The sequence below is a fragment of the Lolium perenne genome, chromosome 3 (assembly GCF_019359855.2).
Source record: "Lolium perenne isolate Kyuss_39 chromosome 3, Kyuss_2.0, whole genome shotgun sequence".
Classification (NCBI taxonomy): Eukaryota; Viridiplantae; Streptophyta; class Magnoliopsida; order Poales; family Poaceae; genus Lolium; species Lolium perenne.
The window spans coordinates 257906958-257927575 of NC_067246.2; the positions used below are offsets into that span (position 1 = coordinate 257906958).

Consider the following 20618-nt stretch of genomic DNA (forward strand, 5'->3'; position numbering starts at 1 on the left):
CAATTGTTCCATTGGCCAAAATTGAAGGAATTTGTGACAGAGAAAGTGGCTTCCTGTCCTATCTGTCAAATTTCCAAAACAGAGAAGGTACAGTACCCAGGATTGCTAGATCCCCTCAACATTCCCCACACAAAGTGGTCTGAGATAAGCATGGATTTCGTGGAACGGCTGCCGAAATCAAAAGGTTTTGATGTCATATTGGTTGTAGTGGATCGCCTGACCAAGTATGCCCATTTTATCCCACTCTCTCGTCCATATACAGTGAAAACTGTGGCAGAATTATTCATGGCACACATCATAAAGTTGCATGGGCATCCTACGGTGATCACAACTGACAGAGATACCATATTCCTAAGCAAGCTATGGTCAGAAATATTCTCAGCAATGAAGATTTCCCTTCACTTCTCTACAGCCTACCACCCACAGTCAGATGGTCAGACAGAGAGGGTCAACCAATGTATGGAGCAATATTTGCGATGTATGGCATTCCAGGAACCAAAGAAATGGAGTGAGTACTTACCAGCAGCAGAATTCTGGTACAATAGCTATTTTCATACAGCCATCAAGATGGGAAAAGTTCGGTTTGAACCTGGGTGCATGTGAACCCTAGTTGGAAATGCATTTTCCAAATGTTAAAAAATTCTAAAATAAAAATATCCGGGTACGTACGCATGTTTCATGTGTGCGTAGAAAGTTTTCGCGGAGAAACCACTTTTTTATTTTAGAATCTAAAAAAGACAAAATACGTCACATATATACTGCTATATAGCCCTGCAAAATTTCACTTTTTTGCCGAGACAAAATAAAAGATTTTTTCATCACGAAACTCATGTCCAGGGCACATATTTGAGATCATCTGGGAAATCATTTTGTGTTTTGATTTTTAAAACATGTTTTGATATCACAAACGGAACTTTTCAAAAAGTGGGTTCACATGCCCCCATGTTCCATATATGCAGTCTCCATCAAGATGTCTCCATTCGAAGCATTGTATGAGTACCCACCTCCTGTACTCACCCAACTACACAATGTTACAGCTCTGTCACCTGAAGCACAAGAAACATTGGTTGCCAAGGAACGAATGATCACATTGCTTCAACAAAACCTATCTAAGGCATAGAATAAGATGAAGAAGTATGCTGACCAAAACAGAATCCCAAGATCATTCATGCTGGGCGACATGGTGTACCTCAAAATGATGCCACAGCGAGAGAATGCACTGGGAAGGGGTAACCCACTGAAGCTCACTCCTCGTTGGTATGGTCCTTTCAAAATAACGCAATTGGTGGGAAGACGAGCTTACAAACTCCAATTGCCTGCTGGGACACTACTGCACGATATTTTCCACGTCAGCCACCTGAAGAAGCACACTGGCGCAAATGATGTTCCTTCTCCCTCGCTCCCGTTGGTTACTCCAGAAGGTAAGATCAAATTCTACCCGACAGCAGTGGTGGAGCGCCGCATGATTCCTCGCAATCACCCAGTGGAAGATTATGAAGTCGCGGTGCCTCAATGGAAAATTCATTGGGAAGGCATGACAGTTGATGAAGCCTCATGGGAAGACGCCGAGTTCGTTATGAAGACTTGGCTGTAATAACCCAGAACATAGGAACAACGAAGGGTAGATTTAGAAATGGGATGTGCATTTCATCGCAAAACGGGGGAAATTTTCGCGCCTTATTGCAACTAAACCTAAGAGGGATCGAGGTTCTCTCTCATTTTGCACTTAGGGTTAGGCAATTTGAGTTAGGGAAATTTCGACATGATCTCTTTTGTATCTTGTTGATTTGGGGAATTGATTTCATTTGACAAGTGTTAATACATTTAACAACTAGCATTGAACAATATAAATATGGAATTCATAATTTAAACACAACTTATGAAATCAAATAACTTTGAATTACAAAGTGAATAATTAATACAACATTTATTCCAGAATATAAACATTACACAAATCAAAAGCTCATAAGAAAAATTTGAGCTTTATTGATATCACAACACAGATTACATTGTCTTTACAATATTCTTGATACAAGAATTGATGAATAATAAACAGAAATGAAAAATGAAGATTACAATATTGTTCCTAAACTAAAACCTAGACTAAATGACTTGGAGAATATCTTCTGGTCATGTCCATCTTCAAAAACCTGCAAAACAAAGAACCAACACTAGCCAGAATGTTAGTGTTAGCCAAAGAATTCAGTTTGGACAGAACCAAGTGTCATGCACACTTGTGCTTGTCCAAAACCAAGGACAGCACAAGATAAGGGCAGCAGCAGACCAAACCTGAGCACCACCAGGGGCTCAAGTTTCAGCATATGAGAGCACACAGCTCATGTGTGCTGGGCAGGCCACAGCAAGGCAAGACACCAGCTTAGTCACCAAAGCAAGCCAGGCTTGTGTGTCAATACAAGAACAGAAGTAGGGTTCATATAAAAGGGACACAAACCCTAGAGATAGTCATCAGTCGACCAGATAGGGATTCACCAGGTAAGGGTGAAGCAAGAACAAGCACAGTTCATCCAGTTCTTACTCAAGAACAGAACCAACACACACAACCACCCAACCACCAGAAATCATGGTGACCTGAGAAGATCATCCAAGACCTGGAGGTGAAGGGCTGTGACACAAACCCAAGTCTGCATCAACAAAACATTTCTTTCTAGGAGCTGGAACAAGGTATACCTAGTTCCTGGAAAAGATCCAAGGGATCTGATCCATCATATGCATGAAATAAGCATGGGATGAGCAGATGCTCATATGGGTAGATCATCACTTGGTTTTCACCAAGGAATACTGCCAGTCAAAAGCCACTAAAATAGAAAGCATCTAGGTATAGATCTTATACACAGAAACTAGCACATATGCACAGATGCACACACTAGCCAGATTAGATGCATAGATAGCACCAGTAGATGGCAAAGATTAGCAGCTAAGACTACACAGTAAATCCTAAGCATACAACCATCAGAAACCCTAGATTTCTTCACAGGCAAGCATATTGGCATTCATATTTATTATGATTCCCAAATAGGCAAGCAAAGATGAGTAGCCAACAAGATCCAACCAACCATGTGAGCAACCAGTCAGTAGCAAGGCTACTGAGGTCACATCACACTTAGCACCAATTAAGAGAAAGCCAAATATATCACATCATTATCCAGAAATGGATTCAGGCTCTATTTGCTTGTAAAAGAATCATGAACAGCACATTCATACACAAGCAAGTAATTCAATCATCACTGCATAAGCAGTTCATCATAATTTAAGTAATACAAGCATGAATTTATCACAGATCCATGCTAAGCATTGACAGTAGCATACTGTTAAGCAACACAGTTTAATCCATAGCCATTAGAGCAAGTCTAGATAGCTAAGATGGGCAACAGCACAAGTAAGCAACATCATAGTGATGCTTGAGCATCAGCATCACAAGATAATTGAATCATTTAGTCACAGTATTAACCAGTAAGCTATCACTGATAATTGAATTGATCAAATGGATCAATTATAGCAAGCCAAGTTACACAGAGAGGTTAGCCAACAAGCAAGGAATGATCCAATGGATCATTGGCTTGCATAGGAAGCACTAAAGCATATCACAGGCACCACTGGCACACACACAAGTGTCACAGATGCATCACAAGTACACCTAGACAAGCAAGCATGATATACCAGGAAGCACAAGCAAGTCATAACCAAGCATAGCATGGCATAGATAGCTGTTGAGCAAGCACAGTAGAGCATGGCAAGTACAGAGCATGCTAGGAGCAGCAGAGAAGCAAGCATAGCATGAATAGCAAGCAAGGCAGCATGTGCCAGTACCAGTAACTGGTAATTGGGCCATGAGCTTGCAGTAGACATAAGCACAGGAAGATTGCGCAGCAATAGCATGGCTCTGCGTGATCACAGAACCACCAGAGAGCAACAGAGCATGAGGAGGAAGAAGAACAGTAACAAGGGGAGGCGCACAGAAGAGAAGGTGGAGATGCAACACTTACTTGCGCCTGGAAGCAGAGGCTAGGGCATGGCGAGGCAGTGCTCGCGCGGCCCTAACAGCTGCGAGTCCAGGGAAGGCGCCGACGTTACGCCGGCGAACCCAGACACGAACCAGCACCACCGTAGCAAGCACCTGAGGCGACGGCACGAGTACTGCGAGCAGCACCCGCGCCAGGTCAACCCCAGGCGCGTACCCATCGTCGGCGAGGATGAGATCTCGCCGGAGTTCGTCGAGGCGAATCTCCACGAGATCCAGGACGGAGGCGATTCGCCAGGAGAGGACGAGAAGGGGAAAACTGCGCGGACAGATCGATAGATCTGCACGCGGCGGTTCAGGTTCGGTAGGTGGCTACGGCGGAGGAGCACGGCGATGGCCGGAGCGAGGCGGCGGCCATGGCGACGACGCCATCGCCAGAGCGTCGCGAGAGAGATTAGGGTTAGGCGAGTGAGTGAGAGGGCCGAGTGAGTGAGAGTGAGGTGGGCCGCTTCGGCGCCACCGAACCCAAAAGGGGATTAGCCTTATTGGGCCGTCCCTGGGTTTAGGTTATTGGGCTGGGCCCAATATGGGTCCAGGGGGGTATTTTGGTCTTTTTACATTTAATAAAAGACCAAAACTTTACCAAATTATAATAAATCAAAAACAACTCTAAAAATCCATTAAAAATTGGATTAATGAATGAAAAATAAATCTTAACAAGAATAAAATATGAAATGGAATTTATGAAACAAATTCAAAATTATGAATTTTAAGAATTTAAATAATAACTTGGAATTTAAAATTATTATTTCCTTGTATTTAAAATTCAAGGAAAAATCTCAAATAAGTTCAAATACTTATTTTTAACATTTCAAAATGAAATTCTCATATTCCAAGTCATTTCTTTTGAAAAAGGGTATTTTTTCGTAGAAAAATACTATACTCCTTTTATTTCCAAAAACTATAGAGGTAACTCTATAATTTTCAATTATTTTTGGAATGATTAAAGGAATCACCAAGTAAATAGTTTTACTTTGAATTGTTGTACTTTATGTGAATTAAAAATGGTTTATACTTTTAAATCAATTGTAAATTACTGTCAAAGACATAAATCTTAAACGCAACCCTAAATTGATATAATTCAGCGGGGTAAAGGGGTTTAACATAAAATAATACATCCATGATTGCATTATTTGGATTTTTATAACATTGTCCTTACCGGACAATGATGCTTCTTACAGAACCCGAGGTCCAGGTTCCATCAACTGCATTGAACTGCACTATCTCGCAGTCCACAGGCAAGTTCACCCTTGCTCATGTCAACTTGAGTATTTTCTACTACTTTAATGCAAATCTATATACTTATCATTCCTGCATCGCAAATGAAATGTTACTTTACAACTATGAATATGACTATGTGGCTGGCAATGGAACCATGGTATGTGTTGATATGGTGGAGGTTCCATTGCAATGGGTTATATCACCCTAGGATTAAATTACCAATGCCGTCCAGTAATTCTAGCGCCGTACAAACCGCGTTGACCATGAGATCTATAATGGCTCTGGGGAAGCTAGCCGTATCTTTTCCCTTCTGCACGCCAACGGATCGGAGAGCCGGTGGGGTGCTGGAGGCACTGCCGCAATAGGTTGGGATAGCCTTTTAAATCCCCATCCATTAGTGATGATAAGCTCTACGATCTATGAGGGATTGCCCGGAGTACACCATGAGTAAAGCCGTATTATCGGGGGAAGTCTACTGGAGGTGTACGGTTGGACAAAAGGGTGGGTTTGCAGTCGCGGAGAAGGCGGTGTGGGCTTGGATCTTTATACCTGGCCTCACACCAAAGGAAGTGTGAACGGGGGCAAGTCCCTGCGGATGGCAAAAAGGGTGAGATCTCTTGTGGGAAAAGTAACGCACCTCTGCAGAGTGTATCAAATTGTGGCTGTCACTCCTTGTTTCGGGAAGGGAACTGCGAACGCGGCAGGAAAGGAACTCCACGAAGTTCTAGTCAACCTGTGAAGACTGACGGGCATAGTTTTCATAATAAAAGCAACCTTTTGAAGAAATGATTTCAAAAACATGCATTGACCTGCGATTTCCTGATCAATGGTCATAGCTAGTGCATCAAACACCTTTTTATTCTTTTAGAACTTGCTGAGTACCTCTGTACTCACTTTCTTTCGACACCCTTGCTACACTGTGATCCGGAAGTGGAGGCCATCAACGATGGAGCACCAGAAGGAAGTTACGAGCTGGTCTACGAAGAACCTGATCTTACCGGCGGAGTGGAAGGCGTAGACTATGGGATAGTCTACGGACCAGATGACACGGAGGTGGAGGAGTAGTGACATACCCTAGCATCATAGAGCCGAGCAACGTAGAACTTACCTAAATAAGTTGTTGAGCTCTTTATATTCGTTATGAGTTGTAATCGTACTTAAGTAGTATCTTAGGGTGTTCTCATAGGACCTGTGAGAATACCAACTTGTTAAGACAATGTTTGTAATAAAGTTTGGAGTGTTATGACCTGCAATGTTTCTGTTGTACCACTCTGAGGGATATGGCAATTTGTGAAGAAGTCCCTTCGCAAAGATCATATCAACGACTTGTATACTACAACATGCAGTGGTATGCTAGGTCACCGCATTGGCCAGAGTTCAAGCCCTGAGGTCTTGCCTCGAGGGGGGGCATTGTCAGACACGGCTGTTCTCCAGTAGCATCTAACGGCTGGCAATGCCTGTGAAGGATCCGACGGCTTCAGTCACTCCAGACTTAGTTTCAGGCTTAGCCATGTTTTGAACCAATTAACTGTAATAAACTTAACAGCGTGGTCCTACTCCTCAGTATAAAGGGGTAGGAGCGGGAGGTTGGGAGGCACGCTATGCAAAACCCTAAATTTATCTCCTTGTTTCGTTTATCTTTCCTTGTATCTGGGCACGAGTCCCTCTCCTGCCTTCTCTCTCGACGTCGGCGGCCATCGAGCCCTGACAAGCACTCAAGAAGTGAGCAGAGAAGTCAGAAGATATCGTACCAACCCCGCGCAAAGAGCCTCAAGCAGATGGACCGGGCAGTAGCAGCGGGGGCAAACGGGAACTCAAGCAGCCACCATGCAGCGACGCAGCTGGACGGCAACAGCACGGCCAGATCTCGGGCACCCGATTTCGGACCTGATTCGAGGCGGAACGACCAGATCGAGCTCGGAGAGGACGATTCCCCAGCATAAATGGCCGGAATCTTCGCTCGAAAGAAGCTGATTTGTGGATGGGAGAGAGGAGGTAGAGGCAGCAGTGGCCGAAAAGATCGTCGGCGGCGCTGGACTAGCATGGAGTTCCTACCTGCGGGAAGATTCTAACCTACCATGTTGTGAATGACCAACTAGTATCCACGTGGGGTCAAAGGCCAGTACATGAGAACAATATGTAGGAAAGCCTCTTATACACTGGAAATATACAGTAAAGAGATCTATACATCACTAACAGAGATCACTACAATAATGATGAATCCGGCTACCATGGATGCATTGACAAGAGAGTGGCGGGAGATGGCTAGGAAGGACATCTTGGAACGAAGAAGGCAAACGACGCTTGGAGGTGGTAGGCATGCTCGAGCTAGTGGTGCGACTTCTTCTGGTTATGGTGGAGATGTTGGTCGTGCTTCTGGTGAGCTCAGCGACAGCGGTGTTGCTTGATGCCATCTTCTTCGGCTTGATGTGACGAGAGTGCAACTTTTTGGGTCACCTGCATTGAACATTGTCCATGTTTTGGGTCGCTTTGATTGCAACAAATTAGATGTAAAAACTATTAACTATTGAATCTATTGTCTGGCTATTGACATATTTGCTGAAAGTCTGAAAACAGCTGGAGAAGGCAATGAGATTCAGCGCTGAGATGCCAGTCGCTCCTGACCCTGTTGTTTTCAAGATACTGCTGGGAGTACAGTTTAGCAGAACAGCCAAACAATGTGATGAAAACTCTCGTCTTTCAGATATTTGGAATTAACCAAACATGCCAGGGACACAATATAGAATAATGATCAGGTTTAGGAAGAACGTGGTCGGATGTCTGGCTTTCCAAGTCGTAAATCACCACACCACTCCAATCGTCGAGACCAAAACATTCTGCGTTTGTCAACGAAGGTGTTGTAAAGTAGATGCAGTTAGGCCTAAGCTCCGGAAACTCTCTGGGATGCAGGCATCTAGAATCGTTCAACCCAACAAACACTGCCTGATCCTGGAAGGATGTGGCAGGACTCAACCTGATGAGCCTGCGCTCCTCGACGTCGACCTGGAGAACCACAACCTTGATCTTCCCACGATGATCTCTGCGCCGCTGGGTTCGTATCTGCAGGAGAGCACCCCAGGGGGTGGACACCAGGAACCTGGTAAGAACGCTCCAGTACCTCCCATCCCCGGCGGCGATGATGGCCTCCCTGCTCGGTTCTTCTTCAGTACTGAGATCCCACGCCTCGACCGCCCCACACATTGTCACCGCGTAGAATCTGCCGTTGTGGGAGACACAATCGGCATACAAATCCATGCCCTTCTCACTGAAGGTCCTGTTCTTGTTTTGACATGGCATCTCGCTAACAAGTTGCCAGGTGCTCTCTCCTGCCCTCGCAAAGGCGACCTGATTGTTGCCGTAGATTGCCATGGCAATATAGTCGTCGCGGTGGGACGGATCGCATGACAGCACCACCTTCATGTAGAACCAGCAGCCACGGTAGTCACATTGAATAATATCAGTTTCCTTGACGCATCCGAGAGCAGTGGTAGGCGGGAGAGGGATGACCGCGAGCGTGAAGGGGTTGCAGAGCAAGAGACTAGAGAGCTCGTCGGAGGCGACGAGCCAGCCATGGGAGGCTCCGCACCAAGTGAGGTGGCGACGGCCCTGGGGCAGACTAGCCTTGTAGTGTGTCTTGCCGGCGTCGAGGAGGTTCCGGAACGTACTGCTGCCTCTCGCTTCTCCGAGAACGCGGGAGGCGAGCCATGGTGTCCGGGAACGAGGAGGAACGCCGGAAGCCACCGCGGCGGAGCGCCATGGAGCGCAGACCGCTGCGACAGCCAGGGATTCTGGGAGCTCGAGGTGTTGCAGGATGCGGTCAAGAAGATCCCAGGGAAGGTCCGACCAGCCGTTGCTAGCACGATGATCTTCTGCCATGATAAAGAAAAGGGACGTGCTACGCGTTGGTCGGCTGATTTTTGGCGGAAAATCGGTCGCGCACACACCGTCGGATGGGACATAACGTCCGGTGCTCAGCCTTGCTAACGTCGCTTTCGCGTGCAGTCCGTAACAGAAAACGTGGCTTTTGCGTCGCATACGAAACAGTGCATGCACGACATCCCGGGTGGAGTCCAAGCTCTGCGTGATTGAGCTGCTTTGGTCGATTCACGTGAATGGAGCCCACTCTACGCGCTGCGCGCGTTGCTTCTACTCACTTAGTAGATGACAAGTCCCGGTAATTCTGAACGTACGGAATCTTGCTTACGGAATAGTTTTACGGACTGACATGGATGCACGTGATTGGTGCGGTTGATTCTGCTTTGCATGATTTCAGGGACATAGACTGCCCAACTTGATGCCACGTCTGTCCGTAAGAGTGATTTTGTACAAAATCATCCGTATGTGTAGCGTTACTCGACAAGTCCTGCTGACGTGACTTCTCAGTGCTAGCTAGAGATACTAAAGAACTTTAATTTCGTAGCTCCAACTAGCACTGTTTATATAGGTGTAAAAGTAAATTTTTTGTGGTTACAACATAACGATGGGTCAAGAAAAAAGAAAATTAGGGCTGAAAAATTGTTAACCAACAATTTTTCTTGCAGATCGATTTACAACAAAAGAAACTATTACAACAAAAGTATATTTGCAACATATATAAAAACTTGAAATATTACTGAAAAATAGAGAAAACGTCAAGGAAACATTGCAACATCTTGCGTATGCTTTCACCACAAAACTCGTATGAGTATGTTACAATTTCAATCCACATACACACCATTCAAAATTTGGAAGAAACACAAACTTCAAACGGCCAAAAAATAGTACAACATCTTGCGTTTGCTTACACAACAAAACTCTTATGTGTATGTTACAATTTTGATGCACGTACACAACATTAGAAAATCCTAGAAAAACAATACTTAAAACACCCAAAAATATTACAACATCTCACGTATACTTTCACAACAAAAATTGTATTAGTATGTTACACTTTCAGTGCACGTACCCAACATTAGAAAATCCGAGAAACAAATACTTTTAGAAAATACCCAGAAAACATTGCAACATCTCGCACCAGCTTTCACAACAATACTCGTATTGGTATTTTACATTTTTAGTGCATGTATGCAACATTAGAATATCTGAGAAAAATAGTACTTGTGGTAAACACTTGGAAAATATTGCAACATCCCACGCCTGCTTTCACAACTTAACTTGTATGACTATGTTACAATTTTAGTGCATGTACTCAACATTTAAAATTCGAAAGAAACACTACTTGTACAATGCACCAAGAAAACATTACAACATCTCGCATATGCTTTGACGACAAAATTCATATGAGTATGTTCCAACATTTAAAAATTATATTCTAATTTACTAGCCAACATGGGGTGGGGCTACGTCGCGACGGATGGGGCGACGACGCAACGGTGTTGGGGCGACGACGAGGTGGTGTTGGTGTAGCGTGGGGTGTGGAGATAGAGAGTGAGAGTGAGAGTGGAGAGTGATACCGAGTGGGGGTTGGGAGAGGAGTGGCTAGGGCGGTGCAAGTTTTGTTGAGGTGGGCCGCAAGGAAAGTCGGTGGCGTAGCCCGACTACGTTGTTGGTTCGACAAATAACAGCGGCGTAGAGCACTGGATCATGCCACCATTTTTTTTTTGATCTGGTCGGGACGTGGAGGTCCACATAAGATATGTCGTGCCAATCCATAGAAATGCTACTGATAGAAAATTAGTAGCGACATGCAAGAATATATTGCATCGCGGTACTGTGAGCAAATACAGGCGATGTGGTCTTTGGTCTTTTTTTTTGAAGGTGCACAACCACTATATAAGCTATTTTCTACGATTGTACTGTGATAGAAAATAAGTAAACGCGATCTACTAAATAGTGTCATAATCAATATGCAGCGTGAGGACTTGAGGTGGTTCTAGAGGACTGTAGGTGATGTGACAACAAAAGAGAGCAGTACTATGCCTCACGGGAGAAACTAGTTGTAGGCAGTAGGCCGCATGCAAGAGAAAAATAGCATTAACACGGGAGCAGGACATGCAAGAAAAAGAGGCCAGAACATGCAGCAGCGGGCGCGGGGACCGACGCTGGAAACTGCTCAGCCGAAAAAGGCCGCACGCGTGGAGTTGGAACGACCGATCCTTTGCCCACAATCGGTCGGCTGATTTCAAGTATTTACCTAAAGAAAATCCTGTTTTGATGTATGTATCATGTACCATAGACTACTGCAGGAGCACACATTATTGTATTCGCTGTTACGCTGATCAATATCGTAATCGGTTTCCATGCCGATGTGTCCAAGTCGTAGGTCGAGTCCATCACCTGGTCGTGTTGGTTCCAGCTACCTAGTTGTGTCCGCGTCTGGTTTGTTTATGCCACTGCAAGGTGGAGACCAAGAGAGACTTTTTTTTTCCTATGCTGCATGTTTCTACTGCCTCAATATGCCAGAATTCACAAACCAGTGTAGCAGACGCCTTTCGCCAACACTTAAACACAAAGTTGTTGTTGAAAGCAAACATACATTAGCATTGTTACCCTTTATTGTCAAACGGATTGCAGACCTAGACCAGGAGGCTGGTGAGTTCAATATGCTTAACACCAAGTCCACATCCCATTGGGGTTGACGGCAATATGAAAACTTGCAAACTCATAACATCCAACATAAGTACCATTATAAATAAACTCATCGAAGCAATCCAAAACGTTAGACATTCAACCTCAAGAGTAAAGGTGAAACTTCAAAACAGCAGGGTAACTTGACAAAGGTCTATGATAGGTAGGATAGGAGACAACGCTAGGCAGCAGAACTCTATCTCTATGGTGCACTCGACTTTCAACGCTTTCCGCCGCCACCACCAAGCTTGGGACCCTTAGAACCCTTCTGCACGGCGCCCTTGCCCTGTGACTTCTGGGATTTTGTCACCTCGGCCTTCTTTGCCTTCTTCTCATCCTTGGTCTTCTTGATGCGCTCCTTGATCTCACTGCAGAAGTACAAATGTCAAGGATAGTTAGAAGCTTGAATCAATAAAATGATTGAAAAGCAAAATAACAGAATCAACCAATATTAGAGAGAAGCAAGAGATCTCAGAAGATTGGAAGTTTTGTAACATGGGTTAATTTGGCCATCACTTTTAGCATAGAAATAGTTTCAAGTAGAGTAGAAACGGTGCTGGTACAAACAACTGAACATGGAGAATGTACCGGAGAGCAGCTTCTCTGGCAGCATCACGGACTTCTGGCTTCTCAGCTCTCTTCTTCTGGATAACTTCCAGAGTGGCACCAACAATTGATCGTGAGTATGGCTTCTTGGTGGTGCGGCGCCTCTTCTTCGCTGCTTCAGCGTGGATATCCTGCATTGACACATTGAAACAAATCTCAGTAAGACATTTGATTAAGACATGACAGAATGAACCAGTAAGCCAAACCAATACATAACTCACAGAAGAGGGAAACCACATATTATGAGCCTCAAGATTACAATAGGCTTGGATGTATTTGGTAAATGTTTAGACATATATGCATGGACAGAAAAAGGAAGCTAGCAGCAGAATTGTATCGTGTACACAATTTATAAATAACGTAACAAATGGTTGAAATACTTGACTAGGGTGGGAATTTCCCTACAATAAATGTTAACATGCTGCATATATACAAGAATAAGCTATCAACTCAAAGCATGTCAGCACCCTTTCACAAGTTTGCTACTAGATGAATGAAGAACAAAGCAATTAAAATGTGGTACCTTCTTGTGCTGCTTCCTGTACACTGCTGTCCAGGTAAGCTTTGCAGGCTTCAGCTTGTTGTGGTGGTAGCGCTTGCACTTTGAGTTGGCAAAAAGGAAAACCTGTAGCAGGAAATATCCAAACCAATAAGGAAAAATTTCCGAGCATGATATTGATGATCTTCAGCAAAAGAAGTTTACCTGTGAATCTGCACGGATGAACCTGATACCCTTCCCTGGGTAAATCTTCTGGCCGCTAAAACGGCAAAGCTCAGTCCTGTAAAGCAAAGAAAAATGATGTTAGTGCTGAATACAAACACAAAAATCTGCCCCTGGATTCATTACTATCAAGCTAAGTACAAAAAAGAGGTGTTTGCTAAAATAAAAGCACAGGTGTTACTTACTTCAGAACCATCTTGGCAGCCTTGGAGAACTTGCACAAGCTCCTGCCAACATTTCCCAAGAAAAATGAGATCAGAACAAACATTAGCAATTCATAAAGCCTTGAAGCAAGAAGTTTCACATAAAAGCACAATCATCTAGACCACATGGCAACCAACTTAGAACACAAACAAAACTGAAAGACGGGAGTCAAGTCATTCTCAAGCATTGTGTTGATAAGTGATATAGGGCGACTACTGGCAGCAGAAAGTTTGTCAAATCGCTGCTGCAAAGCGGGTTCCCATGTCTATATTGCACAATTGATAATAATAGGCTACTGCGCAACCAGGACGGCTACCGTGCCTCAGTACTTGTGCTCTGATTCAAAATACCCAAAAAAAAACAAGTAGAGAAAAAATCTCTGGCCGCTGCTGCAAACTGCGACTACTTGCGCATCACATCACATGAAGGGCTTAAATGGGAGATATCGGGCGACTACTGGCAGCAGAGAGTCGAGTTCTGTCTCTGCTGCAAAGCGGGTTCCCGGGTTTCTGTTGCACAACAAATAAATGGCAGCTGCGCAACCAGAACGGCTACCGTGCCTCAGTACTTGTGCTCTGAAATCTGGTTCAGACAATCATATCATCAGAAAAAACAAATAAGAGATTTGGATCAATGACCACTGGCAGCACAGACACAAGGTCGCTGCTGCAAACTGCGTACACATGTACATCTTGCACAGTAATGACTAGGTCACCGAAAACTACAGCAGCAGATGTGATTTCCGCTGCCCAGCACCTATGCAAGATCTCACGAACAGCAGAGAGCTGGCTAAGTTTGCAACAAAACAACATGCGCTTTAGGTAATGGATGAACAAATCCAGATCACGGAATAGTAAACTATGTGCTATCCCATGGTATTTTGCATCGGAACAAACGAATGTCCACGCAAAGTAGCGAAACCCAAAGAACTAGCGAAGGCAAGTACCCGTTCCTACGATTCAAGAAACACAGCTAACTATCCACGGATCGGAACCAAACCAGAACTTACAACGCGAACGGACGAACTGGCGAACGAGTAGCGCGGCGGAAGGAGGAACAGCGGGCGCAGAGATTGATCTAGGAGCACTCGAGAGAGATGAGCAGGCGAGGGAGGAAGGAGGGAGGGGAGAGAATGGTGGATACCTTGAGCGAGGAGGGAGGCGCGGCGGCGGCGGATGGGGGAAGTGAGGGAAGATGCGTGCCCTGGGTAGGGTTTTTGAGGACCTCGCGAGTGGGATGGGCGTCGAGTTGTTGGGCTAATGGGCCGTTCTCGTCGGGTCACTGGTACGAGCCCACTGTTGCTGGGCCGGGCTTTTCACTGTTGTCGTTTTTCTCCTTTCTCGTGCTATGTGTTTTCTGCGCGACGCCTCCTCGTGTTAGGTCAAATCCTCCCTTTTTTTTTTGCTGGCTCTAGTCGACGGCATGTCTGCAACCTCGCGATTCTGGCATGGCGAAGCAAAGTTCGCCTCCAATGAAAACATAGGCGAACCAGAGCTTGCGGTGAGACAGGGTAGTCATCAACACGATACTCAAAAGAGCATAAATTGGGAATTCTCAACCAGAGGCACTGGCGGCGGCGAGCTTAGATAAGAAGCCATCGGTGGTGATGGTTAGAGGAATCCAAGGATGAACCATTAGATCCAACTCCAACGGATCAAAAATCAACTGCATTTTATGAAGACTAGCAGACATTTTTATTTTAGAGCAAAAAGGCGACAGAGTAACAGTACGTGGCGCTTAAAAAATATTCTTTGACGATTGCACTCACGGTTTCAGTATATAACATTTCAGTTACAACACATGCATATGATCACAATTCCTAGCACATAAGATACACGTAACAAATGACCCGGCAAATCCATAGTAGTCGAGACTCAGAGAACAAAATTTTACCATACACAAAAATGTTCTGGGTGTTCAGCTATCTCCTCTATGTGGATTTCCCCTTGCTGCTTATTATTCCAATCTGGGGTAAAGTATATACCCATGTGTAGACTCCACCGTTGCATTCGAATAGACAAATCTGCTTTCAGCTAGCATCTTTGTCCGGTTCAGAACTTACGACGGGTAGGTTCCTTCTATACTGAGGAGAGGTCAATCTCCTCTCCAATGGCGTCTTCCTCTTGCTCACTACGAATCTGTTCACCCCCTTCCTCATCGGCATTATCGCAGGGAAGTCCTCATCGGGAATGTTGACAAGATCCTCGACGTTGGTTATCTGTGCTGCCCTCCTAAACCATCTCTCAGCCTTAGCTTCCTCAGACATGTCCAGAGGATCAGGGTCCCTCACAGCAGAACCTTCTAAACTCTTTCCTGTATAACCTCTGCCTCCGTAACTTGAGTAGCCTGTTGCTTGATTAGGGTTAGCTGAAGCACTGCCGCTAGTAGCAGTGCTATTATCTGGATGTGAACCACTCCAATTATGGTTGTTGCTGCTGCTCCAAGTATTGTTGTTGCTATTGTTATTACTATAACCAGGCATATAAGACGGCTGTGCAGAATAGCCGCCCCCATTGTGAGTAGATACACCTTGGCCCTCGTTGAAGCTCCCCCCCTGGGAGTAGTTTGTATTCAAAGCATGGGTATTCGAAGTGCCACTGAACCGACCACCCGCCTCATGAGGTTGCATCTGATGCTGATATTTGTTAGATCCATTAAACCTCTCCTGGGAGTAGTTTGTGTTCCAAGCACTGGTATTCAAAGTCCCACTAGATCGATCACCCACCTCATGAGGTTGCTGTTGATGCTGATAGTTGCTAGATCCACCTCTGCCATCGTTAAACCTCCCCTGGGAGTAGTTTGTGTTCCAAGCATCGGTATTCGAAGTTCCACCAGATCCATTACCCACCCCATGAGGTTGCTGTGGATGTTGATAGTTGCCAGATACACCTCTGCCATCATTAAACCTCCCCTGGGAGTAGTTTGGGTTCCAAGCACTGGTACTTGATGTACCACTAAGTCGATCACCCAGCTCATGAGGTTGCTGTTGATGCTGCTGGTTGCTGCTTCCACCCTGTGTATTTCCACCTGTACTCAAGTTTTGCTGAGAGTAATTTCTGCTCCAGTTCTCATTATTGATGTTGCTACTTGCCTGACTGCCCATTACCTGTGAGGTGTTCAGGCTATTCCCCAAATTTCCTGATGAAGCATTTGTTTCCGGCAGCTTATCAGCCGATGGGGAACCTTCTGAAACTACTCCTGCATCGGGAGTACTTTCTGCTGGTGCATCTTTTTTTGCAAAATAATCAGGAGGAAACGGAACAAATGGGGTGAAACTGGAATTGTCTGCCTGCTCAAGCACACTGCGCCTTTTGTACTGTGGTGATGCCAGTGAGCGGTCTTTCTTCTTACTAATAACAAACCTGTTCTCGCCTTTCCTCATTGGCATAATCTCAGGAAAGTCTTCATCAGAAATAGCACTTGAAAGGTTATTTACATTGTCGAGTTCTGCAACTTTCTTGGACCATTTCTCAGCAGCATCTAATGATTTATCGACATCTCTCCTCTCAGTTGAGGCCAATGTGACATCGGATGAACTACCAGTTTCCTTATTTATTTGGCCATCCATATCTGCTTGTTCATTACTCTTTGTGTTCTGTGGCTTGGCAAATAGATCTGCAGATAGTGGCACAAAAGGAACAGGATCAATATCACTAAGATGGCCTGTTAATCTCTTGGGAGCACTGGCATTTACACCCCCATTGTCAGACTGATTGTTTGGGGAAGAAATAGATGTCGAACGCCCGAGTATCCTGTCTAATGTTTGACTAATCTTGGAGTCAGATGCTGGTGCTTGAGGGCTATTGTTACTGCTGTACTGCGCACTTTCCAATCTTCTCTCCAATGGTGTCTTGCGTGTGCTAACTACAAATTTATTGACCCCCTTCCTCATAGGCATAATCTCAGGAAAATCCTCATCAGCTGCCAGACTACTTAAATCAGCAGAATCGTCTAGTTGAGATACTTTGCTCAACCACCTTTCTGCCTTCTCATCATTTTCAGCGAGTTTTCTCTCAATTTCTGATCTACCGGCATTGGGTACATCAAGAAGCTGTGCCACGCCGCCTAAACCAGCAGAGGCAGGATTTGATGCTAGTGACGCTGGTCTTTTGCATTCACATCGTAAGCATGACAGGTTCCTTCCATAATTATAGAAGTCACACCTTGTTAAAAGGACGATATGAAGTCAGCCATCCCAAAGTATAGATGAATTTAAAAGCCAAAAAAATCTTATAAGACAGCATGTAAGAGCTTACTGAGGGCATTCCCACTCTCCACCAGTCAACATCTTTTTTGGCCGATGCTCATTACATTCAAGGCACCTTGCATTTCTTGCAAAGTTCATGAAGCTACATCTGTATATTACAGAGCGTATTTAGAGTCAACATTATGAGAAATATGAAAGGTATGTTTCAAGAAAGTCGTAAGGCGCGAAATGCACCAAACAAGATAAGCAGTTGTGGATTTGTTTTATATATGCAAGTTTTGTGGCTCTCTAAACAAAATTATAAGAATAGCACAATAATTGGGCGTGATTTTGGTTAGGAATATTGATGAACAAATACACATAGGTAAGACAAGTTGAGTGTTAAAAGACTATTAGACAACAATAGCATGATGCAAAAAAGGAAACTGATTTATCATATAGGTGCACGCTTTGTGCAAAACTATTTGCTACAGCACAAAAAAAAAAACTGCATATGTTTTTAGCCATATCACATCTAGGAAGATTAGATATAGAATTGGTTGACACTTCAAAGTAAGGTGGTGCGGTGTGCAACTGTTCAATCAATAAATGAAAATCCAGAACAAACCTTGTGCAAATCCAGTCGCCTCGTTTCATTTCAACATTTTGTCCTAGAGGCCTAGAGAATCGTTCAGGCTGACCCAAGGTATTTTGCCCGACTGTTGACTCCACAAAACTGGAGGTGCTGGAAAGTCCACTAGAATTTACTAGCTCAGCCAAGATATTTCTCACAGCTGAATCAGTGAGTTCTTTGTCTTCTACATAGCTGTCTGAAGAACTATATGCATAACTTAACAAGTACCGAACAATGTCAACAGTTTCTGCTTTGACTGATTCCATTGCCTGGGAATACATAACACATCTTTAGTGTGTTGACCAATATAGTTTCGTCAAAATGCATAGCTGGGGTCAACAGTGTGAAGTGTAAACAGGTAATTGAAACCAGTTGCAAGGAGTCTTAAGAAATCAATCATTCCATACAGGATACACTTATCTGGATTATCCCCAACTATCCTCTTTTTTGACTTTTTTTACAAATGAAATAGATAGGAATACTTCTATGGTTCTAACCGAATCATCTCAAACCGAAGCCTGAGCCGAATCTGTAACCATATACGGTATATGTTAATGGAAATCTCTCTGCCTTAATCACTACCTCCTTGCAAAGCCGCAGCCTCTGCCACCAGATACTAAACCTTCATGCCTCCACCTGACGCAAGTTATGTTTGATGACTTGGTAGTTATACAAGTTGTTAGTCGAGGTGTGTGCCCCTTTGGCTGTTTATAACAGTAAACTAGAGCAGTAAGCTGTGAAAATTCCTAGTTAAGCTCTGTTTATTCACTGCTTGCTCGAAGGCAAGTTCAATGCATCAAGGTTAAAATTCATGACGATTTTTAACTACAATTCTTTGTATCCCTTTCTGGAAAATGGCGAGTACCGACAGCTATCTGTAACCCTGACTCACGGTAGATTGAGACCCTCGTGAAATAGGAATTGATGCTAATGTAGCATTCCTAATAGACCTTTACAATATATGGCTATAAATCCGGTAGAGCACACATAGGTAGTAACTTGAGCTAAGCAAGATAATAATGTACTCCACAAACCTGATGGTCACACATTTCTAAAATCTACTCTAACCTGCTAGAAACTACTCCACAAAACATTACGCGATCTGACCGACTTGCAGAACAGGTAAGAACTCACATCGCCCTGAGCAAGGTACTGCTGCAGCCGCTGCGCAGATGCCTCCCCATCCTTGAACAGAGCGGGTGCAGCGTTAGCCACCACAACCTCGACATCCTTCCTAGGGAGCGACCTGCAGTCACACCCAATTAATCAGCAACGCGGGAAACCCAGTCGGCCAGATGGCCAAGTGATTCACTTCACCTGAGAAGGTCAGGTCGGTCGCGCGCGAAGGCCAGGCATGAGGACACAGTGGACTCTGCCTCGGCCGACAGGCCGAATCCGGAGGCGGTGGCGAGCTCGTCGGCGGCGGAGCGGACGCGGGCGGCGTAACCGGCGGCCGCGAGGCGGTCGAACAGGCATGACCACTCCGGGAAAGGGGTGTGGGGCTGTGGGGTTGACGACGCGGAGCTGGAGCTGTAGGGAAGGGGTGAGGCGGCGGCGGAGGTGGAGAGCGTGCGGAGGGGAGAGAGGGAGGAGAGCAGGAGCTGGCGGCGGGATGCCGCGGTGGGCGTGGAGATGAAGAGGGAGAAGGCGGCGGCGGAGGGGCGGAGACGGAGCGGGGAGGAGGTGAGAAGGAGGGAGGACAGCAGCCTGGAGGCGCCGCCCATGGCGGCGGCGGCGGCGGCGGCAACGGAGACCTGGAGAGGGGTCCTGAAACCTTGGGAATGGGCGGCGCAGCGGAAGCGGATGGTCGGGTTTAGCCGGACGGCACACACGGTGCGGCGCACAGCGGGTTGGGTTGGCGGTTGAAGAAAAATATCTCGGCATCATCGCCCGGCTAGGATTCGCCACTATTTTTCACTTTACCTGCCGTTTGTGTCCTTCAAAAGATTTTGAAACCTCAGGTTGCACAACTTTTTGTTCGTTGCAATTCTAAATCCAATAACACAATTTGGTAGTTACACTTTTAAAGCGTGAAATCGTGTTTTTTCCTTTCAATTTTGGGTATTTGGTTGTTTGCATATATTAAAGAGGTGAAATTTGAGCATAGTAACTAGACTTCACGATACCCGTAACACCATTAGTACTTTTTATTTTACCTGAACACCATTAGTGCTTGATCTAGTATGTTGCAAGCACAATGCACCTTCCAATCGAGATGCACGGTGATGCGTCTCCAACGTATCTATAATTTCTTATGTTCCATGCTAGTTTTATGACAATACATACATGTTTTATTCATATTTTATATCATTTTTATGCATTTTTCGGCACGAACCTATTAACAAGATGCCGAAGCGCCAGTTCCTGTTTTCTGCTGTTTTTGGTTTCAGAAACTATACACAGGAAATATTCTCGGAATTGCGCGAAACAAAAGGCCACG

At 44.9% G+C, this 20618-nt stretch overlaps 4 protein-coding genes across 4 annotated transcripts; 1 reads left to right on the forward strand and 3 right to left on the reverse strand.

Annotated features, from left to right (window-relative positions):
* Positions 1–1180: 1180 nt before the first annotated feature.
* On the forward strand, positions 1181–1594 carry LOC139838152 (uncharacterized). Its single transcript, XM_071827514.1, has one exon. The coding sequence runs from the start codon at positions 1181–1183 to the stop codon at positions 1592–1594; it is 414 nt and encodes a 137-aa protein (XP_071683615.1).
* Positions 1595–7960: 6366 nt separating this feature from the next.
* Positions 7961–9136, reverse strand: LOC127340132 (probable F-box protein At4g22165). Its single transcript, XM_051365909.1, has one exon. The coding sequence runs from the start codon at positions 9134–9136 to the stop codon at positions 7961–7963; it is 1176 nt and encodes a 391-aa protein (XP_051221869.1).
* Positions 9137–11864: 2728 nt separating this feature from the next.
* On the reverse strand, positions 11865–14607 carry LOC127344832 (large ribosomal subunit protein eL24). The gene is made up of 6 exons (XM_051371166.2): positions 14502–14607; positions 13340–13381; positions 13137–13212; positions 12957–13058; positions 12416–12564; positions 11865–12195 (listed from the first exon to the last, which is right to left on the reverse strand). The coding sequence occupies exons 2-6, from the start codon at positions 13348–13350 to the stop codon at positions 12048–12050; spliced, it is 486 nt and encodes a 161-aa protein (XP_051227126.1). The 5' UTR covers positions 13351–13381; positions 14502–14607; the 3' UTR covers positions 11865–12047.
* A 482-nt stretch (positions 14608–15089) lies between these two features.
* LOC127344833 (zinc finger protein VAR3, chloroplastic) lies at positions 15090–20016 on the reverse strand. Its single transcript, XM_051371167.2, has 5 exons — positions 19496–20016; positions 19313–19424; positions 18173–18447; positions 17615–17713; positions 15090–17521 (listed from the first exon to the last, which is right to left on the reverse strand). The coding sequence occupies exons 1-5, from the start codon at positions 19900–19902 to the stop codon at positions 15388–15390; spliced, it is 3027 nt and encodes a 1008-aa protein (XP_051227127.1). The 5' UTR covers positions 19903–20016; the 3' UTR covers positions 15090–15387.
* Positions 20017–20618: the final 602 nt, after the last annotated feature.